The following is a 22,699-nucleotide window of genomic DNA, read 5'->3' as shown; positions in this document are numbered from 1 at the left end:
TAACCACTGCGCCACCAGGGAAGCCCCTTTGCTCTAAACTCTAGACCAGTGTCTAAGGAACCTCTGTTGAGAAAACACAAAATTTGTCTCCACTTCCCATCCCTCCCTTCTCCTGCCACAGCTTCAGCTGTGGTCTGACTCTTGCTTCCTCTCCTTGTTACCTTTGAAATCTTAAAGGAAACCTATGGCTTAGAGTGAGGACCTTGACTCACACCCCACCCCTCCCCGCAAAGAGTGTCTCAAAGGGCCTGTGAACTAAAGAGTGGCATTTAGGCTCCTTGTGGAAATCCAGAATTTCCAATCTTGCACCTTTAAATCTTTATTTGGGGTAGGGAGTGGTCTGTACCACACATAAACAGGATCCTTGGGGCGGGGGGACTGAGAGAAAAGACTCGGGGTGGTTGAGAGCTCTTAAGAGGACGGGGATTGGGGGTGTTTAGAGAAGGAGGGAAGATCTCTATCATTCTGGGTAAAGGGATGGGGTGGGAGCTTGCCAAGGTGGAGAGGTCTGTGGGTGGCAGTGTGGGAAACCTAGGGGAGGAAGGGTGCAAAGGATGTGGAGGAGGGCAAGACTGAATGAGGCGGGTGCAGGTATCTGGAGGTGGCTGACCTCTGGGTGAACCTGGGCTCAGCTATGGCCTTGAGCAGTGTGACTTTGGGCAAGTTGTCTTCTCAGCCTTGGTGGGCTGTTCTGCAAAATGGGTACAAGCATCCTCCCAAGACAATGGGACTGGGAGACCAAGAGTGGGGCGTGAAGGCTCTTAGGGACCAAGGGAAGGGTCTAGAAGCGTCTGAGGGAGGAACTGCTGGGTTTCCGGGGCTCCCCAGGGTGCAAGGATGACCCACCCTCCTGCTAACACCTTTCCCTGCGGCCAGACGCACCAACTGGTCCTGTACCAGACAGGGGCTTGCCCAGCACTCAAGGACACTCTGAATCTCGCCTGGGCATTGGATGAGAAGACCTCTTACCAAAATGAAAAGGTAGAGACTGTTCAATGAACAGAACAGTACTTGCACGGAAATCTCACTTTGGTTGAAAAAACTCATGTGAGAAAGACCTGGAAGGACAGGACCTGGGTATCGCTCAGAGAGTCAGGACTTTTAAGACTTTATTTTTGCAATCTTTGCTTGACTGTATGCTCTGGTTCTCCACACTGCACAGGGTCTGCTTTTGTGATTCAATGGTTATTAAAAACATAGCTTTAAAGGCCACCCCTGCCCTCCTAGTCAAGTCTGAGCTCCAGGCAGGTCCACTAGGCCTGGGTGCTCTGAACTCCTCCCTTGTCACACCTGCCGAGCGCTGCCTCCAGGACTTTGCACTTGCGGTTTCCTCTTCCTCTTCACCCTCCAGCCTCCAGGTGATGGGGGAGGAAGCGTTCCTGACTGCCTTCTCTAGACAGGGTGCCGGCTGTTCGCTTTCTCAGTCACACACAGCACTTCATTTCCTTTACGTGTCTTATCAAACTTTACAACGGGAGACGCGTTCCGGGTCGCCTCCTGGGCTTCAAATTTGGTTTAACTCAAAAGAAAGTGCGGGGACTTCTACAGTCCGTTAAAGTGGCGCCCTCCTGTGGTCGCGGCCCAGACTCCGACCTCTGGCCACTCAACCCATTTAAAGCTGTGCGTTTGCATTCGATTCAGATATTACTCTTAACGTGAGACCACAATCAAATATTTTTAGCCCACGCTTTCAAAGCGCAGTCATTCCTGAGCTCACGCTGTCACCGGGCTCTGGCGCGGTGAATGACGGCGCCACACGGCCTGTCGCGTCCAACAAGCCCATTTATTTGGTTTACCGCGCGCTCAGGCCTGCATCACTGGCCGGGACTTCTCGGCCTGCAGCTTCACTCCGGAGCCCGCGAAGCCCGTGCCGCCCTAGAGGAGGAGGAAGAGAGGCAGCGGGGAGCTGGGGTGCCGTGGGGGTTCCCTGGCCCGCGAGGTTCGGTTGGGCCCCCGCTCCCTTAGTGGGGCGGGGCCTCGGTAAGGGAGCGGGCCCTCTGGAAGCAGGTCGGGGTTACCGGAAGGCTAGGGGACAGGGAGGAGGGGTGCCACTCACCCGCTGCAGCACGATGATGTCGCGGTCCGTGAGCTTCTCTCCGGTCACGGGGTCCACCATGTCCTTGCGAATCAGCTTCTCCACGCACTCCACGGTGACCACGGCCCCACTGCAGTGAGGGTGAGTGTGGGGCACGACGATCAGAGGGCCCGCCCCAAAGAGAGAGCCGCACCCCAAGCCCGCCCCGTCCCACAGGTCCCCAGGCTGTACCCCAGGCGACTCACGAGGGCCGCAGGACGGCGCACGGTGTGGCGTTGCTCAGGCTGTCGCGGGTCACGGCACACACGTAGCGCTCGCTGCGCGTGATGAGCCCCACGCGGTCCACGGAGCTGTCGAGCGGCGTGAAGCGCACGGGCGTCAGGTCGGACATGCGCAGCGGCTTCCCGGACATGGGGCAGGTCACAATGCGCGACTGGGGAGCAGGAGGGGGGCCGAGTCAACAGACGGGGCTCGAGCCGGGCGGAGGGAGGATGGGGGCCCTCAGGACCCTGGCCCTCTCTGGCAAAGCGGGCACACACAGGCGCTTGCTGGAGTAGGGGGCTCACCGGCTTCTCCAGCTTGGTGGCCTTGGCCTCGGGGGTCAGCGATGGGATCCAGAAGCTGGGCAGCGCTTTGTCCTTGTCCTTGCCTGTGGGGCCCGCACTGGACCCGGGTCGGGCATCATCTGCGGGGGGGAGAGGGGTTCGGACGCAACCAGGGAGGCACCTGGCCCCGCGGGAGCCCCACCCACTTGCATGTCCACTTCTCTCTCACCTGGGCAGTCCCCGGAGGCGGCCTTGGGCGTGAAGGGGTTGAGGGGCCGGCTCACGATGGCCGCCTCCTTCTCCAGGAAGCCCCGCACCTGGTCCTGCGCGGCCGCCCGCCGCAGCCCCTTCTGCTCCTCACGCCGGGCGCCCCGCTGCTTCTCGTAGGCCTGCGGGCAGCCAGGCAGGAGCGAGCTAGGCATCCCCCTGTGGCTTGTGAGTTTGGGGCACCCTAGGTGGGGGCTGGGGTGCCTCTTGGAATTTAAAGGTGGGTGAACTGGAACCCATACAGGGGAGGTTCCTGGCAGAGGCTCTGTTTGGTGGAGGCTGGTGACTGCCTGGGTGTGAATGTTTAATCGGCTGCACAGTTATCCATGGTGTGCCTCTGCTGCCTTTGCCTGTCCCTTCACCAACTGAAGGGCAGTTAAGCCATTTCCACTTTAGCTGGTTTGGGACTCGGTGGTCAACAGCTTGGCTGAAGAGGGACTGCCAGAGCTCAAAGCCTGCCTTTGTCACTGATTAGCTCTGTGGCCTCCAGTAAGCACTGTGACCTATCCTGGCCTCAGTTTCTTCATCCGTAAAACGGGCTGACAATGGTGACCTACCTCGGAGGCTCACTGGGAGGGTTACACAGGAAGATTTTTTAAAACACTTAGCACCTGGCCTGGCACATAGTAAGTGCTCAATAAATGTAATTTGGGGCCATATGTTATTAATTATACAGTATATCTTATCACTTATCTATTATACAGTCCATACAGTGTAGACTCTGTCCCTGCCCTCAACGGCCCGAGTTCCAGGATAGTAGGGAGCAGAGAAGGTTTATGGAGCCATGAAGGCTCAGGCAGTGTGAGGGCAAGAGGAGACACTGCTCCGGCCACCGAGTGAGCAAGGAGGGAACGCTGACGCTGACTGATGCTCGGGAGGGCTTCCGATGTGGGCTGCACGATGAGGGGGCCACCAGGCTGGGTGGAGGACCTGGGCAGAGGGGAAGCCACGCACTCCAGACCAAAAGCTCAACAAGAACCTGGCCCCCAGTGCTTCCTGAGCTCTGGAAAAGCCGGCAGGACAAGGAGGGAGACAGGGTCCCTCCTAGCCACAAAATGAGCTCAGCAATGGAAGGTGGGCCTGGCTCCAAGAAAATGCCTAAGAAGTTCTTATCTGTGAGCATTTCTCGCATGCCCTGCAGTGCCCTCTAGTTTGGCCCTGTCAGCCCATTTTAGAGACAATAAAACTGAGGCCCAAGGAGATGAGCTGGCATCCACTCATTTACCAAGTATGTCCCGAGAACCTAGGGCCTTGGGGTGGGTGAGAGCCCCGCTCCCTGCCCCTGGGGCCTGTATCAGACAGCCACAGGTAGAGTCACAACTGTGACAAGTGCCAAAGAAGAGGTGACAGGGGCAGGCCCTCAGGGCCCTGGACTAGCAAGAGGCCAGAGGAGGCAACACCTGGGCTGAAATCTGGAGAACGAGAAGAATTTAACCAGAAGTGGGAGGGGACGGTGTGCCCAGCAGAGGGAACAGCACAGGAGAGGCCTGGGCGGGGAGGAATTTAGATGCGAGGCCCAGCATCGAAACCACCTACCCACGCCTGCACCCCCTTCTCCCAGCCCAACCACCTTCATCTGCCGGGCGATCTCCTTCTTCTGGTGCAAAATGTACTCTAGGATTGCCTCCCGCTCATACAGGTAGCCATCGGGGCTGCAAAGAGAGGAGGGGATGAGAAAACATGGGCCTGGCCCAGGCCACATGGCCAGAGATTGACAGTCACCTGCTGAACATCAGCTCCCTGCCCAGGGCAACCACTGAGCGTCTTCTAGGCAACTGCTCGCTCAGGGCTCGGCTCAGCTCTCTGAGGTGACCGCACTGTTTTAACTCTCCTGGCTTTATAATGTCTTCTGATGCGTAGGCAAAATCTCGCACTGTAAACGGTTAGCTCAGCAGGCCTGGGCTGTGCAAACCCTGCACATTCCAACCAAAGGACTGGCTCCTGGGAGGGCACCTCTAGGCCTTGGAATGTCCTGCTTGTTAAGAGTGTCTCTGTTTGCCTGGGAGGTTGGGACCATGTGGTGTGAGCTGGACCTCTGGAGGGGCTGAAGACCAAGGTCAGCCAGGCCTAGGTGACTAACGTCCAATAAAAACCCTGGACACCAAGGCTGGAGCGAGCTTCCTGGTGGGTAGTAACTGCTGCGGCGAAAATTAAGCGCTTTCCTGCGACTCCACTGAGAGAGACAAAGGAAGCTTGTGCCTGGTCTCTCTGGGACTCTGCCCCATGTGTCTTTTCCCACTGCTGATTTTATTTATTTAAAAAATTTTGGGGGGGCTTCCCTGGTGGCGCAGTGGTTAAGCATCTGCCTGCCAATGCAGGGGACACGGGTTCGAGCCCTGGTCCGGGAAGATCCCACAGGCCGTGGAGCAACTAAGCCTGTGCGCTACAACTACTGAGCCTGCGCTCTAGAGCCCACGAGCTACAACTACTGAGCCCGTGTGCCACTACTGAAACCCGTGCACCTAGAGCCCATGATCCACAACAAGAGAAGCCACCGCAATGAGAAGCCTGCATACCACAACGAAGAGTAGCCCCCGATCGCCGCAACTAGAGAAAGCCCGCGCGCAGTAACAAAGACCCAATGCAGCCATAAATAAATAAATAAATAAATAAATTTATTTAAAAAAAAATTTTTTTGGCCGTGCCACGCAGCATGTGGGATCTTTTATTTTATTTATTTTTGGCTGCGTTGGGTCTTTGTTGCTGCGTACAGGCTTTCTCTAGTTGCGGCGAGCGGCGGCTACTCTTCGTTGCAGTGGGCGGGCTTCTCATTGCAGTGGCTTCTCTTGTTGCGGAGCACGGGCTCTAGGTGCGTGGGCTTCAGTAGTTGTGGCTCATGGGCTCTAGAGCACAGGCTCAGTAGTTGTGGCGCATGGGTTTAGTTGCTCTGTGCTATGTGGGATCTTCCCGGACTGGGGATCAAGCCCGTGTCCCCTGTATTGGCAGGCGGATTCTTAACCACTGCGCCACCAGGGAAGCCCGGCATGTGGGATCTCAGTTCCCCGACCAGGGATCAAACCCATGCCCCCTGCACTGGAAGCTCGGAGTCTTAACCACTGGACTGCCTGGGAAACCACCCCCATTGCTGGTTTTAATCTGTAACCTTTTGCTGTCATAAGCTGTCATTTGAGGGTAGCTGCTTTGCTGAGTTCTGTGTGTTCTTCTAGTGAACCACTGAACCTCCCGGTGGCCTCGGGGACCCTGAACCGCGATCTACTTTCATCGCGATGTCTACAAAATGGACCAGTAACTGAGCACATATGTAGTCAGTGGACTAAGTACCTTCTACCCATTATCTCGCTGAAGCCTTTGCCAGACGCTAAGAGGTAGGTAACAGTAAGCACTCCACACGTGAGCTGTTATTATGGGCTAGCCACTTTCCAGGAGCCCTGCCCTCTATTGTGAATGTATTCTTTTCCACACCCCATGAAGCGTACTAGGATCATGCCCATGTCTCAGAGGAGAACACTGAGGCTGCGGGAGGGTAGGTGGCTTGCCAGGGCGCCCTGGCTGTGCAGCCCCCTCCTGGCGATTCCCTTGCCCTCGTCACCCTGACCCGCCCACCCGTGTTCCCAGCTTACGTAACAACAGGGTCGTGGCACGGCTGCAGAGAGAGGCAGCAGCAATCGAAGTCCTTGACGGCATCCCGGCTCAGTCGAATGTTCTGGGTGCCGTAGCCTGAGGCCGCTGGGGACAGAGAGAGGCAGAGGGATGGAGAGGCAGGAGATGTGCCCTTCTCCAAACCCGGAGAGAAAGGCACAGAGAGGACTCCGAGGTAGGGGGACTCAGAGAACAGGCAGTCAAGAGCTTGGGCTGTGTGTCTGCGTTGGGGACAGGGCTGCACAACCCACAAGAAGGCGTTCATCCCCAGAGGGTAAGTGACAGACAGGCCCTGTCCCTGAGGCAGCTCGGGGAAGAGGCTCGTAACTGACTCCCCTCGGGCCTTCTGGCTCTGTGACCAAGCTCAAGCGTCTGTACCTCTCTGGGCCTCCGTTTCCGCCTCTGGAATACGGCCTGACAACAGTGATTCCTTCCTCAGTGGGTGTTTGGGAGGCTTAGCATGGAAGGCACTTAACGCAGTGCCCACGACAAGGCAGGGAGAAGGTCGCTGGCTCACGTGGGCTGTTACGTTTCCGGTCGTGACCATCAGTCACGTGGCTGTTACTTACACGGTCGGGGGAAAGACACCTGCCCAGAGAGCACAACCAGAGGAGCAAAGTAACATGGGGACTTCAGGGTCCATTTGCCCCCTCCCCCAAACCCAGTACCTGTGTCCTTCTTCTTCTCATGGTAGGTGTAGACGGCCCCCGCCGTGCAGTTCTTGCCGTGGCGTGTCATCCTGGGGGGTAAGGAAGGGGCAGCTGCAGGGCTGTGTGTCCAGAGGGGGCCCACGCAGAGAGGACTGGACCTTTCTGGCCCCCGATCTGATCTGACGGGAAAGCTGGGAGTGGGGCAGGGGAAGAGAGTTTTGCACACGTTAAATGGTTAAGAAATGCCTATACCTCCCCAAAACAAATATGGCACTCAACCCTGAAAAAGACCTGAAGTTTGCTTGTGGAAGTGGTGTCGGAAGGGGTACACGTTGTGAGTTACGGTGAGGTGGTGGAAGGAGGGTTATCTGATGGAAAGTTCTAGCACCAGATGTGATCGGTGGGGCTCGTAACACGAATGGGGAACTGAAGCGCCCAGTAGATGTTCTGGATGTGTTGAGCGTGTGCTCTGTGTATGCCTACACGCTCATTTCAACCAAGCGCACCTGGCTTCATTTAGGTGCAACATGCCTTATGTTCAAATTGTTCCCTAATGTATCCATCGCATTGGAATAAATCTCGAGTTTTCAAAACAAGTGTTAGAGCAGAACTGACTGTACACGGAACGCTGGCAAGTCAACAAGAAAAACCCAGCTACCCCAAGAGGAAAATGAGCCGAGGATGTGAAGAGGCGATTTACAGAAGCAGCTCAAAGACTAACAGGTAGATGGAGAGATGCCTCAAATTCTCCTCACAGGAAAACCACAGTGAGACATCATTTTAAATCTATCACTAGGCTGGCGGGCGAAACTTTGAGAGCTGGATAAGATAGCTGGATAGGGTGACGGTGGGTGATAGGAATCCCCTCAGGTGATGCTGGGGGGACACAGGCTGGTGGTACTTCAGCAAAGTGAGTGCAGGCGATTCTGCACTTGGGTGTATGTGCCCCAAAGGCGACAGCACTAGGGAGCATGTGTGAGGATGTTCACAGTGGTGTTATTTATACTGGAGGGGAATCAAAGGCAACTGAATATCCCGCCCTCCTGGAATGGATAGTGACTGCCCCTCATGGAGACCACCCAGCAGTGAGATGCAACTGACCAGGTGTGTACAGAGCATCGTGGGTGACTTTTTTTCTTTTGGCAGTGCCATGCAGCTTGTGGAATCTTAGTTTCCCAACCAGGGATTGAACCCTCACCCTCGGCAGTGAAAGTGCGGAGTCCTAACCACCAGACCAACAGGGAATTCCTGCGGGTGGATCTTAAAAACACAATGCTGGGTGAAAAAAGTAAGAAATAAAACAATCTGCACATGAACAAAATGATACATTTTAAACACCTGCAAACAAAAGATGATGCCTATAAGAATGATTGCCCATGTAGGGGAGGGGACTGACTGGGGGATAAATAAGAATAAATGGAACGAGAAGGAGGGGGTTAGATGGATCAAAGGAATAAGACCGGCCTGGGCCTGAGTCCAGGTTGGCCCCCTGCTGGCTGTGACTCTGGACTTGTGATCTCCTCTCTGAGTCCTTTGGTAAGAAGTGGGGAGAACCATAGGATCTAGTTGACACGACTGGATTGCTGTGTGGACTAAATGAGGTCATACTCAGAGCATGGCATATGGAATGTTCAGGAAATACTCTCTCTGGCTCTGTGGCTGAAAGGAGGATCCAGAAGGTGGGGGAGGGAGGCACAACCAGGAGCACCCACAATGTGAAAGGCAACTTCATCTTATTTCCCGGTTCCGGATGCTTTCAGAAACTTGCCTTTCACTTTCAAAACTCAAACACCTCTCCTTGAGCTACAGATCTCGCACTCCCCCTACTGGCATCTTCCTCCCAGAAACCCATTTTTTGTTTTGTAGGTATATTTACGTAGAATAGATGCACAGACCTTAAGGATGCAGCTTGATACGTTCTGACAGTTGCATACACCCTCGTAACTACCCCCCCAATCGAGATGCGGAACATTTCTATCACCCCAGCCGCGGCCACTGTGCTGATTGCAGAAGGTAACCTTGGTGAAACACCCCAACTCCACCCACCGCCCCTCCTCCAGCTTCCCCTCACCCCCAGCTTTGGAGCAAGCCCAGCACCTGCTGCCACCCAGCTCACCTGCCATCCCCCTCCTCCGCTCTGGCCCCATGGCTTCCGCCCCAGCTCCCCCCTCCCCACTGGCACTCATGAAGGTCGAGTTCACCTCCTCAGGGACAAATTCCCCACTCTATTCTTAGTTGTCAACTGCTTTGACCCTCTGCGGTATTTGGCACTGGGCTGCTTGTCTTGTAGCCAAGTTCTTTGGCTTTGTGGACCGGGACATTTTCCCTCTGAGAGAGAGAGGAACCGCTATAGATGGAGCATTTCATTATTTTGCCAGGCGGTCATGGGAATAATCCCAAGGGACACTGCTTGACCCCTGACCCCCAGGCCAACTCTTAATCATCCAACCTCAGCCACCCTCTGAGGTCCGTCCCACTCCCATCTCCACTTTGGAGAGGGGCAAACTGAGGCACAGAAGTGAAGCCATTTGCCTAGGGCAGTGGTTCTCAAAGGAAGGTCCAGGGACCCCAGGGGTCCCTAAGATAGTTTCAGGGAGTCCACAAAACTATTTTTGTAATACTAAATCATGCTTGGGACTTCCCTGGTGGTCCAGTGGCTAAGACTGTGCTCTTGATGAAGGGGGCATGGGTTCGATCCCCGGTCAGGGAACTAGATCCCACACGCGTGCCGCAACTAAGAGTTCGCATGCTCCAACTAAAGATCCTGCGTGCCGCAACGAAGATCCCACGTGCTCCAACTAAGACCCAGCGCAGCCAAATAAATAAATAAATAAATAGAAAGAGAGCGCTCTAAAAATAAATAAATAAAACAAATGCGTTTGCCTTTGTTCCTCTCCTTCTCTCCAGTGTCTAGTGGGGTTTTCCAGAGGCTGTGTGACTTGTGCTTGTGCACCCTTGGGTTTTAAAAATGTCTGTTATATTATGCGGAGTGAACAGAGCCAGGTAGAAAAGGCCACGTGTTGTTGATTCCATTTATATGAAAGGTCCAGAATGGGCAGGTCCATAGAGACAGAAAGCAGATTGGTGGTTGCCACAGGCTGGGAGAAGGGGGGACCGGGGGTGGCGTGCAGTGGCTGCTAAGGGGTATGGGGTTTCTTTCTGCAGTGATGAAAATGTCCTGAAATCAGAAAATGGTGATGGTTGCAAAAACAGTGATTGTACGGAAAGCCACGAATCGTATACTTTAAATGGGTGAGTTTTGTGTCACGTGAATTATATCTCAATCAAGACAGTTTCATGCCTGTTTTCCTTTCTCATATGGCAAATCGCTTTTTCTTTCGGCCATGCAGCGAGGCTTGCAGGATCTTACTTCCCTGACCAGAGATCGAACCCAGGCCCTCAGCAGTGAAAGTGCCGAGTCCTAACCACTGGACTGCCGGGGGAATTCCCCTGATATGGCAAATCCTGATAGACAGAACTCCCACAAACAAAAGCTTTTTGGAGTCCTTGATGATTTTTAAGGTGCTGAGACCAAAAAGCTTGAGAACTGCTGACTAGGGTTGACCAGGGGTCAGCAGCTCTATTGTCTCCCCAGTGAGGAAAACCTCAAAAGAGAAAACAGAACTACTACCATCTCACGTCACTAGCTTTTCAGAGAGGCCACGTCCAAAGTAACATCAGCTGTTATATATCCTCCTTCCCATTTTACAGAGGAGAAAACAGCCTCATGAAGTCCCCCAGCTGGGAAGCGGCAACAGAGCCAGACTCGAACCCAGGCAGCCGTGTGGGTTAACCTTAACCATGTGACAGCTGCAGTCCTCCTGGGGAGGTTACAATCCAAGAATAAAGGCCAACTCATTCCCGTTCTCCCGGAAAGTCTTCAAAATCCAGAGTCTAGTCCACTCTCTCAACACACCTCAATTCAGACACGAAAGTTCCATTGCAGAAACTTGTCCTATATTTCGGGTTCATAAAATTTACAGGAGCAAATGTACATTCACACGCTCTGCTTGTGCCAAACGTACTTAAAAGTTTTCCGGGAATTGAATCCAGTATCGGTGCTTGAATTTGAATTAATTAAAATGAAATGATTAAAAAACACAGTCCCTCGGGGGCACTAGCCACATATCAAAGTGCCCCACAGCTTCTGGGGACTCGTGGCTACTGTGTTTAAAAAACATGACCACAATACCATTAATGCATTAATAATCCCTTCACATCCTTTACTATCCAGCTGGTATTCAAGTCTCCCTTATTCTCTCCCGACTGTCTTTTTCTGCAGTTGATTCGTCTGAATCCCGAATCTCTTGGGAGCAGAGAACCCTCTGAGAACTAAAGGATGCTACGAGCCCCCTCCCTTTAATAGCGAGGGTCACGCGGATGCTGCAGGCCGTCCCAGGCGGGCGGAGACCTGTGTTAAAGGAACCCAAAGGGTCGATTACACTCGAGGAAATCACAGACACAAACAGGATGTGTTGGAAGCAGGAAAGAGGGAGCTCCCTAAGAGCAAAAGCGAGGGTCTGAGATGTTCTATGAATAATGACTGGTATTTATTTAAGAGGTTTGGTGAACCTGGCCCTGTTCTAAGTATTTTATACATATTAACTCCACCAGACGCCACAACCCAAGCAGTTGCTACAAACAAGGAAACAGAGGCAGGGAGAAGGTGCCCAAGGTCATGCAGCCGGGGTCTGACCCAGGCATGAGTCTGTGGCCTTCACCACCCCTGATGCTGTAGCCTCAGGCACTGTGCTGACTCTCACGGTGGAGTGGGGCAGCTCCTGTAACCCTGGACCTTCCCCCTGGAAATCCCGTCCCCTTCCTCCTCCCAGGCTCCATCAGGAGTCGCCTCTTCTGGGAAGCCTGAGTTAGGCATTCCTGGTGCTCTGACAATGCCCTGATTTCCATCCATTATAGCTGCCACCCCTCAGAATTTCTCCCCCTAGACTAGAAGCCCCTAGAGGCGGGGGCTGGGTTGGACTCCAGGATGGGTCCTGGCACTGCATGGCCCCTGGGGGGCACAGAGATGTCAGATAGGATGTTAACCACTTCCAACCCTACGGCCGGGAGAGGTGTGTAATCAATGAATGAATCATCCATCCAATCAATATAAAAGCACTACAGGAATAGAAATGACCATCACATCCTTCCAACACTTATGCACCAGGCTCTGGGCGAAGCGCTTCACAGTTCTGAACGCATTCGGTCCTCGGGATAACCTGCGAGGTAGGTTCTCCCCATTTTAGAGGTGAGAAAACAGAGGCCCAGAGGGATTAACTGGTCTCTTCCTCAGTCTGTTCCTTGACAGAGGAGCCCTGGTGAGCTTTTCAAAAGGGAGCTTAGATCACGTCACTCCCTTCTACTGCTCCTTGGATGTGGCTCAAGGTGAAAAACAGCTTGGATAAAGAAATGTGGGAGGAATGAAAGAATTGGAAAGCCACCATTTTGCAACCCCTGATGACATAACTGATTCACTAAGGCACCTGATGGCAACTGGACATCCGCAGGGTGCTGATACTTGCTAGCAGAAAGGAGAAAAACGTAGCTTTACAACGGCGTGTCTGTGCTGTTCCTACCTGTATCAGTCAGCTAGGACTGCCAAAACAAAGTGCCATAGGCTGGGTGGCTTACACAACAGACGATGATTTTCTCACAGTTCTGGAGGCCAGGAGTCTGAGATCAGGGCGCCACCATGGCTGGGTTTTGGTGAGGCCTCTCCTCCTGGCTTGCAGATGGCTGGCCACCTTCTGGTTGTGTCCTCACAGGGCGGAGAGAGTGCTTGCTCTCTGGTATCTCCTGCTCTTCTAAGGACACCAACCCCATGGATTAGGACCCCACTCTTATGACCTCATTTAACACTAATTACTTCGGGAAAGGTCCTGTCTCCAAATAGTCATATTGGAGATATAAGGTTTCGGGTGGGGTTGGGGACAAACGTTAAGTCTGTAAACACTACCTGAAGCCCCCGATCAATCTCACCGTCCCTAAGAGTGGGACCGCCAGGTGTGAAGCTAGCAGCGCTGAAGCCCCCATGCCAAGATGCCTGAAGCTAAATTAATCAAGCCTTTCCATTTAATTTCCTGATTCCAGGAAGCCAGAGGCTAGAGCAGGGATCTGCCAGAAAAGGCTAGAGAGTAAAGATTTTCACCTCTGTGGGCCACCTGCCCCTGTCACAACTACTCAACTCTGCCCTTGTATGGCAAAGCATCCGTGGACACTATGTAACTGAACGGCCATGGCCGTGTTCCAATAAAACTTTTATGGACACTGGTATCTGCATCACATATCACAAAATAGTATTCTTCTTTTGATTTTTTCCAATTTGTAAAATATTGAAGTATAGTTGAATTACAGGATTGTGTTAGTTTCAGGTGTACAGCAAAGTGATTCATATATATATTCTTTTTCAGATTCTTTTCCGTTATAGGGTATTACAAATATTGAGTATAGTTCTCTGTGAGATACAGTGGATCCTTGTTGGTTACGGTCTTTTCCAATTATTGAAAAATGTTAAAAACCATTCTTGGTTTGCAAGCTGTACCAAAACAGGTGGTGGTAGCCAATCATCTGTCTGACAAAGGAATTGTATCTAGAATATATAAGAAATTTACAACCCAATAATAAAAAGACAAATAACCCAATTTAAAAATGGGCAAAGGATCAAAACAGACATTTCTCCAAAGAGGATATATAAATGGCCAATAAGCACATGAAAAAAAATGTTCCACATCATTAATCATGAAGGAAATGCGGTCAAAACAGCAGTGAGGGACTTCCCTGGTGGTCCAGCGATTAAGACTTCGCCTTCCAATGCAAGGGGTGCGGGTTCATTCCCTGGTCCAGGAGCGAACATCCCACATGCCTCATACCTCGTGGCCAAAAAAACAAAACATAAAACAGAAGCGGGGCTTCCCTGGTGGCGCAGTGGTTAAGAATCCTCCTGCCAATGCAGTGGACATGGGTTCGAGCCCTGGTCCGGGAAGATCCCACGTGCCACAGAGCAACTAAGCCCATGCGCCACTACTACTGAGTGTATGCTCTAGAGCCGGCGAGCCACAACTACTGAGCCCGCGTGCCACAACTAATGAAGCCCACATGCCTAGAGCCCGTGCTCCGCAACAAGAGAAGCCACCACAATGAGAAGCCAGTACACCGCAATGAAGAGTAGCCCCTGCTCCCAGCAACCAGAGAAAGCCCGCGCACAGCAATGAAGACCCAACACAGCCAAAAATAAATAAATAAATAAATAAATTTAAAAGAAAAAGAAAAAAAGCAGAAGCAATACTGTAACAAATTAAATAAAGACTTTAAAAAGGGTCCCCATTGAAAAAATCTTAAAAAAAACAAAAACAAGAAACAGCAGTGAGATACTACTTCACACCCACAGGATAACTACCGTCAAAAAGTCAGACGATGGACTTCCCTGGCAGTCCGGTGATTAAGACTCCGCTCATCCACTGCAGGGGACACAGGTTCGATCCCCGGTCGGGGAAGATCCCGCATGCCACTCGGCATGGCCAAAAAAAAAAAAAAGTTGGATCATAACAAGTGTGGAGAAATTGAAACACTCAGACACTGAGGGTGGGAATGCAAAATGAAGCAGCCACTTTGGAAAAGTCTGGCAGTTCCTCAGAAGGCTAAACACAGAGTTACCATTTGATTCAGCAATTCCACCGCCAAAAGAAATGAAAACTTATGTCCACACTAAATCTTGTACACAAGTGCAAGCAGCATATTCACAATAGCCAAAAAGTGGAAACAACACAAATGTCCATTGACTGACGCGTGGATAAACAAAATATGGTATATCTCATACAAAGGGATATTATTTAGCTTTAAAAAGAAGTACTGATACATGCTACAAAATGGATGAACCTTGACAACATTATGCTAAATGAAAGAAACCAGACAGGAAAAAGATTCCATTGATGTGAAAAGTCCACATTAGGTTAATCCATAGAGAAAGGGTGTGGCAATTGGGGAGGGGGGTGCAGCGGGAATAATGGAGGAATAAGTGAAAGGCCATCACCACTTCAAAGAAGCAAAAAGACAAGTTCAGATGGTGGGATGATAACGGAATAACTGATCCAGTTTCTTCAATGAATCAATTGCCAAGGAAAAAAACAGGGTGGGGTGGAGGTGAGACTGTTTGAGATTAAGAGCAATTTAAGAGACATAACAATGACTTGAATGGATTCTGATTCAAAAAAGTGAAACTTCTTTTTTTTAAAGGCATTTTTTCAGAAGGAGAATTTGATTATGGACCAAGTAATAGGTAATATTAGGGTTGCTTTTGTAAGTGTAATAGTATTGTGGTCATGGAGGAAAATGTCCCTGCTTTTTTGTGTGCGTGTGTGCTTTTTAAAAATTAAAATTTTTTTTTAAAGTTTAAGTATAGTTAATTTACAATGTTGTAAAAATGTCTCTGTTTTTTACACATGTATCCTGAGGTATTTACGGGTGAAATGTCACGATGGATAGAATTTGCCTTATATATTTAATCTTAAAAAAATATCCAGCCAATATGTCAAAAAATATTAATAATTGGTAACTCTGGGCGATAGGGATTCTTCTATTATTCTCTCACTTTTATATAAGTTGGAACATTTTCATAATAAAACATAATAAAATATTAAAGTGAAATTGCTTTAAGGACCCATCAAGACCCGAGTTCACACCGAATCAGCAACACCATCAGGAGGTGAACCCAGGACTGCCTGACCCCAAAGCTCCACAGAGGAAAACGTTAACCCAACAGCTACTCCGAGAGGGAAGCGGCTGTCAAAAGGGTGCAGGGAGGCCGCGGCAGGCGACTGCACAATCCTTCTCCGCCCTCCCCATCACAGTCTGGGAAACGGAGGCCTGGAAAGGGGTGCTTCTTCCTCAACTCTCACTCATTAGACCCCTAGGAGTCCCAGTCTCCTCTTTCCCCTGGGATTCCCGGCCCATCCGTCTGCAGTGGAACTAAAACTCTACTGAGAACTGCCGGCTGAAGGTTTGGCTACCTCCAGGGAGGTAGTCCGGCTTCAAACTTGGGGCGCCTAGAGTGCTCTATTAAGGATTGCCAGGAAGTCAGGAATTCAAAATCCTGTCCTAGCTCCCTCAGGAGCCCAAGACTCTTGCCCACCGGAAGGCGATCTCACTAACACTAGCCTTCCACCGCCTGGAACTCACCTCACGAACGACTCCTCCCTCGTCGGTAGCTACTTCAACTGTACCCCTACACCGGAAAGGAGCGCTGTTTTCCCTCTCCGCTCCGCTCACTTCCGCCCGGCAGAAGAGACCGGAAGTAGATCTGCCCCTATTTGCGGAGGTATCTCTTCTGGCTTGGTAAGTGCTCCCTTCTTCTCTTCCTTCCTCCGGAAACGTGAGTGGCAAGTCGAAGGTTCCGGTCAGTGAAACTGGCGTGAATAGAGGGCGTGCTTCGTATATACTAGGCGTTTCCCTGGGCGGGCGCTTTGCGTCTCCCTAAGCCTGTGTTTAAGGGCTAATCACTTCGCCCAGAGATTGTAAAGTCCGCTTACCAAAGCATATCATCCACTTTTCTGCTGCAAAATAAGAGACAATAGAGAAGGGACAACTCCTCTGTCCCCACTTTATAAATGGAGCAGTTGAGAAATCGGAAGTCAGAGCCGTTCTCAGGAAGCAGAAATTTACTACGGCATACCCACCTACCCCCAGGGACCAACGCACAAGTTTCCCGCCAGTTTCTAGATACCTAGATATCTGGAGACCTAGCTGTTTATTTCCCTAGCTCTGTCTGGCGAGCTCTCTGGGGGGAAATTGGATAGGAGGGAAGGGGGCGCCTAACCAACTCCCTAAGTGTCCCACGGTGTCGGAGACCCTGGCCTCCCTGTGGGGCTCTGGACCTTAGACCCTTAATCATAAGGTCCCTTTAAATACTTTGTCCCTTACCTGAGTCCCGCCCAGGGCAGGTAATCGCAAACCCCGCCCCTCTGGCCAGAAACCGGGATTTTGCCGACTATAGTTAACAAGGTAACCCCTCCTTCCTCTCCCCTCCCTTCTCCCCTGTCCCCCTTCACAGCTGGCTGCAGCTGGCCGAGGAGGCCCTGATTAAGGAGGAGGGGACAGTGCTCACAAGTCTAGGCAGGTAAGTGAATGTCCCTGGAGGCAGAGCTTGGCTTGGGGACCCTGGCTACCTGGCTCCCTGCTCTTCTGGGACCCAGAGGTTGGGGCCCCCAAACCCAGGAGTCCAGGACCGCTGCCCCCTCCCCCAGCTCCTGGACCCCAGGATACAGGCCTCTGGTTTTACCTCTTCTGTAATCTTTGATTCTGTGGCTGAATGTGGCAATGGGCATAGAGAGGTGGATATACATGGAAATTACCAGGAAGAAGGAATCCCTATCAATGGACATGTTTATGAGCTCCTACTTTGTGCCAAAAGCCATGCTGGGGGCTGCAGACACAGCAGAAAAAAAGATAAAACTCCTGGCTCTGGTTTCTGGAGGGACACTGCCTTTGCTGAAATCCTGCCTCTGAATCTTGCAAACTTTATGAACTTGGGCAAGTTCTTTTACTTCTCTGTGTCTCAGTTTCCTCCTGTATCAAACGGAGATAATAATAGCACCGTGGTGAAAATGAAACTGAGTTGATAGAGGTAAATGACCTTGAATAGTGCCTGGTCCAGGATACAGGCCACGTAAGTGTCTGCTATTATTATAATTCCTGGACCACAGGGTCTGGGCAGGGAGACCTGGCCTCATTCTCCAGGAGCTGAGGCACTTCTCACCTAACCACATTAGTGTCCACAAAATATGAGGAGCCACCGCTCTGTGCTGCTGCTGTACCTGGGACTGACCACCTGCCTGGACACCTCACCCAGTGGGGAGCAAGACCAAGGTGAGCGTTTGCAGGAAGAGCTGGAGTCCAGGCACAAACATCCACCTTCCTCTGGCCCAGGAAAAACCCTGCCTGCAGTTGCCTCCTCCCCCAGGACCCCATAGCTCTTCATCCCCTTAAGTTCTGGCTCCTTCATGTCCCCAGTCCTAGGAACCCTCCATTTTTCTGTCTCTTATGTTTTTTGGGTCCAGAAGTCTTCCTGGACTCCCCAGAGGCCCAGAGCTTCCTGGGCAGCCGTAGGCGGATTCCACGAGCCAATCACTGGGACCTGGAGCTGTTCACGCCAGGGAACCTGGAACGGGAGTGTCAAGAGGAGAGGTGTTCCTGGGAAGAGGCGCGGGAGTACTTTGAGGACAATACTCTGACGGTGAGGCCCTGGGGTCCCCGGAGTCCCTCTGTCTTCTCCAGGACCTGGGCTCGGGGGGAGGATCCTGCCCCTCAGCTCCCTCTCCCCTCGTGCCTCAGAGATCATCAGGGCGGGCTGGTTTGGGGGTGTAGAATCTCCCAGTTGATGCCTCCTTTCTGCCTTCTCTCCTCCTGCCCATTCAAGGAGCGCTTTTGGGAGAACTACGTCTACAATGGCAGAGGAGGTGAGTCGGGGGAGCCCTCATTCTGTGCAACTAAGGCAGCTCCTTTCTGTGGAGGCTGAACGAACATCCCCCAGCCCAATCTCACCCCCTCCATGTTCCATGCTCCTGAGTTCCTGGACGGGGTTGGTAAAGAAATCCCCTCCTCTGAGACTAGAGCCCTTGCCCGAGGAACCCACCACACCTTATTCGGAATAGGTCCCATGTCCCCAGGAAGGAGGACAGTTGGAAGGAGAAGCTACAGCCTCAGGCTCAGAGGCCCTGGCCCACCTGAGCCCCTCTTTGGAGTCCAGAGCCCCAGCCCCTTCTGCAGCTTGGTTGCTAGGGGGGTTGCTCCCTAGCAACGGGTCTGGGCTAGGCCAATTGGTGGAAGCCTGTCTGTCCTCACCTGCCCGATCAGCCCAGCCCCAGCCGCAACCCCTCCTCTGAGTTCTGAGGCCCCATCGTGGCTGCAGCCTTGTTGCTAAGAGGGGGCTGCTCCTTAGCAACAAAGCCTGGCCAGGCTGGACCAAGGAAGACAGCAGCACTCACTACCTGGTTGGCTTCCCCTCCCCCACAACCCCATCCTGGCTTCAGCCTGGTTGCTAAGGAGGCCTTCCTCCTAGCAACCACACCTAGCCAAGCTCAGGACCCAAGGCCTCCTGCCCACAGGAGGACCCCCCTCCAGGCACAGGGCATCTCACCCCTGAGTGGCCTGGTTGCTAGGGGTGTTTCCACCTTAGCAACAGGCCCTAAGTCTGGGCTGAAGTCCTCACATTGGTTGCTAGGGGAGGTAACTGCTTTGCTACAGGCCTATCAAGGCCTGTTGGCTTCTCAAGTCCACCTGAAACATGTCGGAATCAGGAAGGCCGTCCCCCACCCCCGGCTTCTTAGTGCAGCTTTTTGCTAAGAGGGCTAAAAGCCTGAGGTTTACTGTTTGAGGAAAGTCCCCCCTGCCCAGTGCTAAAGGGAGTTTCCCCAGCAGCAAGACCTAGCAAGGCCTCACAAAGCCAGGGTCCTCCCTGTGCCCCACCCCCCTTTTCCTCAGACATGAAGCTTTGATTGCTAAAGGCGCTTCACCTTAGCCAAGGGTCCACATGAGTTCTAAACACCAGCAGTCTGTTTTTGAGGGGATGTCCCTACATTCCTCCTTGATAGATATATTGTTCCTAGCCTTCTGGTAAGGCCTTGCCCCTCCTTAGCCTGGTTGGTAAAAGGTATTGCATTCCAGAGGGGACGGGGTTGCCAGATAAAATACAAGACAGCTCCCCCCACAGCCCAGTTAAATGTGAATTTCAAATACACAGGAATAATTTTTTAGTATATCTCATATATTCCATGGGACATACTTATACTAAACAATTAGAATTCCCTGGCAGTCCAGTGGTTAGGACTCCGTGCTTCCACTGCAGGGGGCATGGACGGGTTCGATCCCTGGTCGGGTAACTAAGATCCTGCATGACGTCTGCGGTGGCCAAAAAACAAGAAATTCACTGTTTATGTCAAATTCACATTTAACTGGGTATCCTCATTATTATTTGCTAAATCTGGCAATGCTCAGTATGGGGGTTCGGAGAGTTGGCTGTCTGAACTCCCTACCCTAAGTAAGCATGTCACCTGCAATCTTAGGAGGGTTCTCTCTCCTCTTAGAGAGACAATTGTCCTATTTTCTAGTCTCAGATGAGGTTATCCCAGGCCCTTTCTGCATTTAGTTCATTGCATTTTTGCAACCTATTAGGGAGGGGTTATTATTCCCATTTTACAGAGCAGGAAATGGAGGCTCACAGAAATGAGTGAGGTGAGTTGCCTGAGTTCACACAGCTAGGAAGTGGCCTCAGCTCTGCCTTCTTGGCCAGTCGTCTTCCCTCAGGGGAAATCTGGAAAGGTTTCCCCTACCTCAGGGGAAGGTATCTGGATGTTGGAGAGGGTGACAGCCCCTGACGCTGTGCCCTCCTCCCCCCCACAGGACGTGGACGAGGGGACGTAGCAAGCATGGCTGTGGGGCTGACAGTGGGCATCCTGCTCATGGTCCTGGCCAGCCTGGGAGCCTTTTGGTATCTGCATTGCCGTCAGAAACGAGGCCAGCAGCCCAGTCCTCAAGAGTAAGGGGGCTTTGGGGAGGAGGGGCTGGGGAGCAGGGAAGGGAGGAAGGGTCAACCTAAGGAGATGGGCCAGATTGGGGGCGGTTGGGCGCTGCTGAAAGATCTGAGGAGACCGTCATGTGGAGAGTGAGTCTGCGAGATTCTGTGTCCAGTTGTGGCATCTCTCTGACTATATCCACAGCACCTGGCACAAAGTAGGAACTCATTCAATATTTGCTGCCTGGCTGTCTTTGCAGTACCAGTTTTATGTGTGATTATCATTCTGTGGGTATTATATCTGGTGAGGCTGCAGCCTGTGGTCTGTGGGTGTCTGTGGGATGTCAGTTTCCGTGGTGACAAGGTGTAGCTGTGTTTGTGTGTGCCTGTGTCAGTTGTCTAGGTGTGTCTCTCTCAGTGGCAGGGTCGAAGAGAGGGCTTGAGCATTAGTCTTGAAGTATAGTGGGTCTAAAGGTTTCTAAGAAGAGTTTATTGTTAAGAGTGGATCTGGGAAATTTGTGGCTGAGTGTATCTCTGTTGTGTCTGTCTGTTTCTTGTGTGTGTCTGCCTGCCTCTCTGCAGGGCTGCCTCTTTCTCCACGACTCTCTGCTTGTATCTGGAGCACATGTGTCTGTGAACGAGTCTGTCTCAGCAGTTGTTGATTTCTGTGGCTGCCTGTCCCTGTGCATCTATCTGCCTGTCACTTCGAGGTGCTTTTCTGTGTGTAGAGTCAGGTTGAAGGTGACTCTTTTTCCTTGGTCCATCTCCCTTCCACCTCTGTCTCCCCACCACCCTCAGTGTCTCTGTCTCCCTACCTCTTTCCTCCTTCTCCCAAGGCTCTCTATCCTGCTAACAGTGCACCTTCGTGTCCCCAGGGCCGAGCTCATCAGTCCCCTGAGCTCTCTGAGTCCGCCGACGCCCCTGCCTCCACCCCCACCCCCAGGCCTCCCCACCTACGAGCAGGCGCTGGCGGCCTCTGGGGTGCACGACGCACCACCGCCCCCCTACGCCAGGTATGGGGCTGGGCTTCTGCCCCAGGCGGGGCGCAGAGGGGAGGGCACTGCCGGAGGAGGGGCGCGGGCTTAGGGGCGGGATTTGGAATTTTGAGCTTATTATCCGGGGCGAGGTTTGGAGGGCGGGGGCGTGGCCTGAAGTGTGTGTGTGTGTGTGTGTGTGTGTGTGTGTGTGTGTGTGTAGTAGTAGTAGTAGTAGAGGTGTGTTTGTGTGTGTGTAGTATTATAAGTGTGTGTGTGTGTAGTATTATAGGGGTAGGGGTGTGTGGGTGTGTGTGTGTAGTATTATAGGGGGGTGGGTCTTGTACCCAGAGGATAGGCTGAGACACCCAGGGTGGGTCGGAGTGGTCTTGGTTGAGGGGGCTAAAACAGCCGGGCCTTTGACTCCCCACTGTGCCCCTCTCCTTGCAGCCTCTGGAGGCCGCGCTGAAGAGCTGTTTCGAGCTGTTTCGGAGTCGGGGTTCTCCGAACCCTGCCCCAGATTCACACCGGATTCCGGAAACCCCCAGGCCTCTTAAACTCCGGAGCTGAGCTTGGAGGGGTGATGGCAGTAGGGATCGTCCGGCCCGAGGCCTACCCTAACACACGTGTTTCCGCCGCCTACGGATACACGCAAGTTCCCGGGCAACGTGTTCCCGCGTCCCGGCGCCTCGCAGGCCCCCACGCTCTCCTAATGGTGGGGGTACCCACCAGCCCCGCCCCCGGGATAGGCGTGCGTGGAAACTCCGACTCAGGCGCGCAGTGCCTCGCAGACTCGCGTGTGAGTAGGTGTGACACGGCCATCTCCCTCAGTGTCACGGGCCACGGACAGGCAGAGCCCCGCCTGTGTACACGCGTGTTTTCGTGTGCTCCCCGTGCGCGCACGGGGGCACTCTGCAATCCAGGGAAAGGGTGGGGGGCATATTTGCAAGCGTGCTTGGTTGGGGGCAGGCGCACACTGCACCTGGGGGACTGGAGTTGAGCTCTTTCCCTAAATAAAAACCCTTTGGAAAAGAGACCCAAAAGAGTGAAATAATGCAAAAAAAAAAAACACAAATAAACTGAACCGCGTTCCCGGGCGCGTCTGCGCACGGCAGAGCTGGCTT

General features: G+C 52.6%; 2 protein-coding genes across 4 annotated transcripts; one reads left to right on the top strand and one right to left on the bottom strand.

The window, feature by feature from the left end:
* Positions 1-1,092: 1,092 nt before the first annotated feature.
* NOSIP (nitric oxide synthase interacting protein) lies at positions 1,093-16,473 on the bottom strand. Of its 3 annotated transcripts, none has more exons than XM_030851872.3 (9): positions 16,272-16,473; positions 7,116-7,288; positions 6,429-6,534; positions 4,418-4,499; positions 2,810-2,969; positions 2,602-2,720; positions 2,281-2,468; positions 2,057-2,165; positions 1,093-1,875 (listed from the first exon to the last, which is right to left on the bottom strand). In XM_030851872.3, exons 2-9 carry the CDS (start codon positions 7,183-7,185, stop codon positions 1,804-1,806), a joined length of 906 nt encoding a protein of 301 aa, XP_030707732.1. In that variant the 5' UTR covers positions 7,186-7,288; positions 16,272-16,473; the 3' UTR covers positions 1,093-1,803. The 3 variants fall into 3 exon arrangements, with proteins under 3 accessions (XP_030707732.1, XP_060144370.1, XP_060144369.1); XM_060288387.2 differs by lacking the exon at positions 16,272-16,473 and adding an exon at positions 14,494-16,250; XM_060288386.1 differs by lacking the exon at positions 16,272-16,473 and adding an exon at positions 6,826-7,035 and having other exon boundaries at positions 7,116-7,245.
* PRRG2 (proline rich and Gla domain 2) lies at positions 16,324-22,654 on the top strand. Its single transcript, XM_030851874.2, has 8 exons — positions 16,324-16,427; positions 17,143-17,208; positions 17,861-17,957; positions 18,149-18,324; positions 18,508-18,547; positions 20,490-20,625; positions 21,477-21,614; positions 22,026-22,654. Exons 3-8 carry the CDS (start codon positions 17,873-17,875, stop codon positions 22,042-22,044), a joined length of 594 nt encoding a protein of 197 aa, XP_030707734.1. The 5' UTR covers positions 16,324-16,427; positions 17,143-17,208; positions 17,861-17,872; the 3' UTR covers positions 22,045-22,654.
* Positions 22,655-22,699: the final 45 nt, after the last annotated feature.

The sequence above is a fragment of the Globicephala melas genome, chromosome 19 (assembly GCF_963455315.2).
Source record: "Globicephala melas chromosome 19, mGloMel1.2, whole genome shotgun sequence".
Lineage (NCBI taxonomy): Eukaryota > Metazoa > Chordata > Mammalia > Artiodactyla > Delphinidae > Globicephala > Globicephala melas.
The sequence above is the reverse complement of the archived record's forward strand: the minus strand, read 5'-3'. Positions and strand labels throughout refer to the sequence as shown.